Source organism: Oenanthe melanoleuca, chromosome 1 (genome assembly GCF_029582105.1).
Source record: "Oenanthe melanoleuca isolate GR-GAL-2019-014 chromosome 1, OMel1.0, whole genome shotgun sequence".
NCBI classification, from domain to species: domain Eukaryota; kingdom Metazoa; phylum Chordata; class Aves; order Passeriformes; family Muscicapidae; genus Oenanthe; species Oenanthe melanoleuca.
The window spans coordinates 99,309,540-99,315,656 of NC_079333.1; the positions used below are offsets into that span (position 1 = coordinate 99,309,540).

A 6,117-nucleotide genomic window follows, 5' to 3' on the forward strand; every position below is an offset into this window, starting at 1 on the left:
TTTTCGCATACTTTTTATATTTTAAAATGAATTTAGCATTTGTGGGCAGGATGTTTGGAAACGCTAGTTGCTTTTTTTTCTTCCCTCTGTCAAATTGTATTTCATTTCCCACAGTGTTGCAGATACCAAGTAGAACAAAGCTGAAGGTTCCCTATTATGATTTTGTTTGATCTACTGCAAATTAATTTACAGACTCAGTGATAGCTGCTGGGAAATGAAGGATTGGTTTTGTTTGGTCAGTGGAGATGACAGGCATGGATCAAATAAGGGTTAACAATAGTGCACTTGAACAGATTGAATCAGAACATAATGCATGTATTGAATTTGGTTGCAACATGCATGTCCGTGGAAAAGTTTTTTGTTTAAAAGAAATCAAGGCTATGGCTTAATTATCAAAGCAAAACAAGAGACAGAAAGAGCTACATGTTTCTGATACTGCTTTTTTCAAAAATAGCTCCCTTCACACAGTTATCTACATGTTTAATTTCCATGCATAATAGCAACAGTTATTGTTGTCATTTGTTACGAGAGATTAACAGATAGCAAGTACAAACAAACGCAAATAAGGCCTGAATAGAGAGGTGACAAAGAAGAAAAGACCTCTTTACTATTAATTATAACTGGTGGGAAGTCTATACAAATGGCATTAACTGTATTCTATATGAATTGAAGTGACATCCAGTTTATTAGTATCAACTCAACACATTCAGGCAATTTATTGTAGGCAATAAATTTATTTATTGCCTGCAATAATAATTTGATAATTCTTAGTAGCTGAAAACAAGCATACTAGTAAGCTGTTGAATTTAAGTGGTTGTTTTTATCCTGAACTATGGTTTTTAGTTTAATTGGGGGAGTTTGTCTTTTTTCACCTGTTTTTTGTGACCAGCAGAGCCTCCCAGTGCTTTCTTCAACAGTGACTGCATTTGACTGAAACAAAATGCTTCAAGTGTCATTATTCAGTGGTAGCTTGAGAGGACCTTCTATGCATTCCCTTATAAGACAGTAGAAGCTGTACCTTGTGAGTGGTGTAGTCCTTTGTTTCATAATTGTTAGCTAAAAAGGCCAATAGGTGGCAGAAAACACAGATACTTTTATCATGAGTTATTTTCATGGTTGTCTATTTTTGAGTATTCTGTTCAGCTGAAGCTGGGATGCTGCTCCCATTCCAGGCTTTGTTTTTTCAGTTGCACTTGCATTCCCTAACAAAATCTCTTACTATCTGTTTTTCTAATATAACAAATTGTTTCAAAGTTCAGATGTAGTCATTTAATATGTTTTGAGTCATGAATGTTCTCTTTGTGCACACAGAGTCTTTTCATAGTTACAGCTGAAACGATGATGCTCTTCAACAGGAGGGTTTTGGAATGGGTGAGGACACCCTCCAAACCTCCCCTGCCTGGCTGTGTATTTTAAGGTGCTGTTTTTGTCAGATTTCTGCCAGACGTTCATAGGAGGTAGAGGTGCCACATAATAAACAAATTTTCAAACAGAGCATGTCCTTTGTCCCTAAAAATTAACTTAATGCAAGATCTGTGAGAATTCATTATACTTACAAAATGTTTTTGTGTTTCCCCTCACAGTGACCCTAATGATATTTTTGGTACTCATGTAGGTGAGTGCCTGGAGATCTCAGTGCTATCATTGAGTAGATTTTTTTTTTGTAGAAGGTTATTAAGTGTCTGTTTAAAATGAGTTATTTAATCAGTGTGAGACAACAAATAAACACCTTTCTCTTCTAGAGATAAATCTTAGGTTCATTTGCAAAACCAAAGCCAAGGCCTGTCTTTTTCACTTAAGGCTCATTCGTGCCTGCTGATTTCAGAAGAACAGGTCAGGTGTCTGTAGGTCAGGCCCTAAGTTAGGATTTCTCACAGTCAACCATGTGTTGATGATGATCTTGGTGAGCAGTGCCTTATGTTGCCAACATCAGTTCTGAAGTATTTGTCATAAATAAATTGTATATGACAAAGAAAGTGGTACTAGGACTTCTAGGGCAACAGTTGTGCAAGAGATCAAATCACAGGTTTTTGAATTCATGATATTTTCTTGCTGTGCAATTTTAAATATCATGATTTACATAACAACAAAGTTCACACTTAGTGGGCTGATCATACTATTTCCAAAACCACTTACTTTATTATGAGGGTGTACAGCAGGGAGGATTTCCTCATCCCAAAATCTGTAGCGTGAATTGCTTTTGGGGATGCTTTTTCCTTCCTCCATTTACTATAAATGGATCATAGGTTAAACTATTGGATAATAATGGATAAGCTTTGACTGACTATCAGGCTTTTAGATGTCAGAGTTGAGTGAAATGAATCTAACTGCATATGTAAATACACTCTCTCCGTTCCTGCACTAAGGGTTAGCACACCCTTCAGGAAGTGCTATATACACTGATATTGCCATGATGTTCTCCATACAGTTTTTCTGGTCTGCCCAGATGGACATAAAAGTTCTGCTCTGCAGGGCAGTGGGAAATGTTTAATAGATTTGGCACCAAGTGGGGTAAGATACGGCTGTAGAAATGGTGAAAGAGGAGAGGTCTCTGGAATAAATGAAGTTATTTGGAAAGGATTTGAGGTTTCATCTTGAAAAGATAAAGAAGAACTAAAACAGTCTTGGAGCACTTCTGAAATTATTATGGAATATATTTTTGAATTGAAATCCATGTGGAAATTAGGTAGAAGTCATTTCCAGAGCATAACATTGGAGCAGCTTGTCAAAGAGCTAGTGAGAATGGAAGCAAGCTACTTTTTGAGTTGTCCTCTGATTCGTAACATTTCTGTCAAAGTACCAGGGATCCAGGTGTGGTTAGATTTAACTTCTTTGCAGGAGCAATAAAAAATATGGAAACGGGCAAAAATAACCGTCACTATTCCCAGCAGAGATATCACCAGCCAATAGTCTGAAATGCAGAGTTTGACAGGGCTGAGCTTCTCAGGGTGGTAAAAACAGGAACTGCTTGAGAAGAGTTGCAGGAAGACTAAGCTGACTTTTCAGCTAATAGAAGCTTAAGGGCTCTGCCAAGTAAAGTGAAGTGAGGAAATGCTAAAAACCCAATCTTGACTTTGTGTCCAATGTATGTATTGACCTAGTAGGGAAGAATAAAATTATAATTCTTGAAAAATAATAAATATCATTCTGGAAATGGCTGTTCAATGCCCAAATGCTCTGTAGTGTGCTCTAGGTAGACAGAAATTGAGGAGAGAAAGGAGCAGAGAACAAGATGGTAAATACCATTTTGTTTCTGTATAAATTCATGTTCATCGGTGTCCTCAATACAGTGTGCAGTACTGGTTTCATCTTGCTCTCCACTTGTCCCGTTTTCCCCCACTCCCTCATTTCCAAAAAGACCTGGGAGAGATTCAAAGGAGGGCAACAAAGATTTGGAGTGGTTTCCAGGCAAGGAACAACTAAGTAAATTAGGACTGTGGTTTGGAAAAGGCTTTGATTGAAGGTGATGTGATGGAGGTCTGTAAAATCATGAGTGGCACAAAGAAGGTGAATGCAGAATGATTTTTCCCAGTCTCTCCTGATGCAAGAGCTAGAAAGCATTAAAAAAGAAGGTGTGTGGGTGTGTGTGTGTGTGTGTGTATAGAAAAATAAAGTACTTTTCCATATAGTTTATAGCTGTTCTGCTGGCTGTTGCAAATGGTAGAAGTTTACATGTGTGTGAAAAGCACTTGAAGTCCATTGGGGTCATTACTGCATCATTAATGTATTAATTCAGTCACCACTTAATATAGAGACAGTAATTCAGGTGGTCTTTGAACTATTTCCAAAAGCTGGGAGAATCTTTGGAAGAGTTTAACCTTTCTCTTTTGCCATTCCTTAAGTATCTTCTATTGGTGGTTCTTAGTGATGAGGTGTGGCATTGTTGAACCTGGTTGAACCTGGTGCAAAAAGTTCATCCTTACCAGTCCTGGAATCATTCCTTCTTACATACTCTTAAGAGAAGCCTTTTGCCATGTCCCCCTGAGCTGACATAGAGCAAACTGGCTCAGATTTTATTTTATTTTAACTCAAATGCAAATGTTAGTTTTTCCTAAATGAATCAGTTTGTGTAGAAGTCTTGGAAGCTTTTTTAAAACAAAACAAAAAAAAAACCCAACAAAGCAACTCAATAACTTGGAAGAAGAAAGAAGAGCTTCTGGCTGCCTTCAGAAAACAGAAAGCATAAAACTGTTTCTCTCCTCTAAAGTGCAAGCAAAGAAATGGTATTTTACTTAAATATTAATTTATTACAAGTCTGGCTGAATGGGGTGGAGTGTCTTGCTGAATGGTCTACATAGCTGGATAAAATACTCTTGTTGTATGTTAGTGTTAGTGGAGAAGAGCAGAGGTTTTGGTATATTTCAAAAGGATTACTGCAGTGTTCAGAGTATGGGATTTTGAGGCAAGAAGACTCCAGCTTTGTTGTGTGCCATTAATTGTGTTTAAACAAGGACCTTCATTTCTTTATATGTGTTACAGTATCAGATTCACAGAGTATGTTAAAGTTGGGATATTTTTCTTCCTTGACTATGATGCATTTTTTAGGTGGAATCAAAACAAGCTATAACTTGCATTTAGGGTAAAAAATGATATTTTTTCTATGTTCTGCCTCTCTGCAGGGTTGGTTAATATGCGAGGAGCCAACTTGCCAGAATCGAACCCGTCGGCTTCCGCTGAGTTTCTCCCGGAGTGGCCCCGTGTGCCAGGCCTGCAGGAAGGCTGTTCTGAGACCAGAGGTGAGTGTCTTGGGACAAAGCTTTGACAGAAGTGGAGCAGGATTCTCCTGAAGCTCACATGGCTCTCAACTCTGCCTTTCCAAGGTAGCAGGATTAAGCAGGAATTTTTAATTGGTTTGTTAGTTTAAGAGGGACTGTTTATGCTTTTCCTGCTCCACATTTAAGCTGCATCCTCATTGCTGTGAGAAGAGCATGCCATGCAGCTGCTGTGTTTGGAAATTTTCCAGCTGACGAGCATTTGGTCAGCAAACTGGAATTTTACTGGAATGTCTCTGCCAGAATACAGGTAAATTAACATAGGCAAACAAACCTAACCTTTTAAACCAAAAACTATCACCTGCTTTTCTGCTGACTGGTTCTTACATGGCTGAATTTGGTGCTGAGGAGCTGGATGTGAACTTTCATACCATCATCTGGGGGTACTCTAAGATGGTATTTTCAGGATATCAGATTTCTGGGTTCTGCACATTTGAATTTGGCTCCATGCCTGAAAAATGTAGGAGGTTTTAAACCTCTTGTTGAGCTAGATGGTGTGGTCTTCCAGAATCCAAGACTGTCTGATGATTTTCTTGGTTTCTGAGATTAAAGGAAGCTGATTGTTTCATATTGTAAAATTCTGGTAAAGCACTTCTGTTGGTAAGAAAAAAGAAAGGAAAATAAGTTTAACGTTTAGAAATCTTGACAATTTACATAAAACAACAAGAGAGAGAAAGATTCCATAAGGAAAATGGAAAACTTATGATTTCAAGTTGTAATAAGTCTTCAATTTATTCTTACTTACATAAAACTTTAAAAAAATCAAGGGTTTGAGGTGGGGCTGTTAAGTGAATGCTCTGAGCAGCATTGTTTTACCACACGAGATTCTTTTGGTCCTTCTTCTTCAGTAATAGAGATGTAAAAATTCCAAAGATAAGTGTCAGTAATAATCCAGGGACAGAAGAAGCATTTTCAAAAAAAGACTGATTAAAAGCCATTTTTTGCATTTGTAGTAAGTTAATGCTGCAGAATGTAAGAAGACCAAATGATGAACAGCATTAAATAGAGGATAAAAGTGAGTAGAAGTTCCAAATTCCTAGCACTGGAACCAGGTGATAGCACATTAAATTATAAAGGAAGAAATGCAAATCTATCAGTAAACAAACCTTTCATCTATGTCATAAATCTGAGTATCCAACAGCAGTGGGAAAAGAGACCAAGACTTATATGGTTATTAGCAGTGTTGTGTTAGTTATCAACAAAATTTATGAAGAAATTCAAGTTTTGATCCAATTTCTAGCTACTAGAGAGGTGTACAAGATGTGTAAGGAGATTATTCTGCCTTCTTTTAGCTCTGCATTCTATCACATTTTTCCAAAGTACAAATGCATTAACCTGTATAAGA

At 37.4% G+C, this 6,117-nt stretch overlaps 1 protein-coding gene across 1 annotated transcript in view; it reads left to right on the forward strand.

The window, feature by feature from the left end:
- Positions 1 to 6,117, forward strand: part of POLA1 (DNA polymerase alpha 1, catalytic subunit) — a 181,960-nt gene that overhangs the window by 117,312 nt on the left and 58,531 nt on the right. The window contains exon 35 of the mRNA XM_056498396.1: positions 4,620 to 4,736. Coding sequence (XP_056354371.1) covers positions 4,620 to 4,736 — 117 coding nt within the window. The remainder of the gene's footprint in view (positions 1 to 4,619; positions 4,737 to 6,117) is intronic.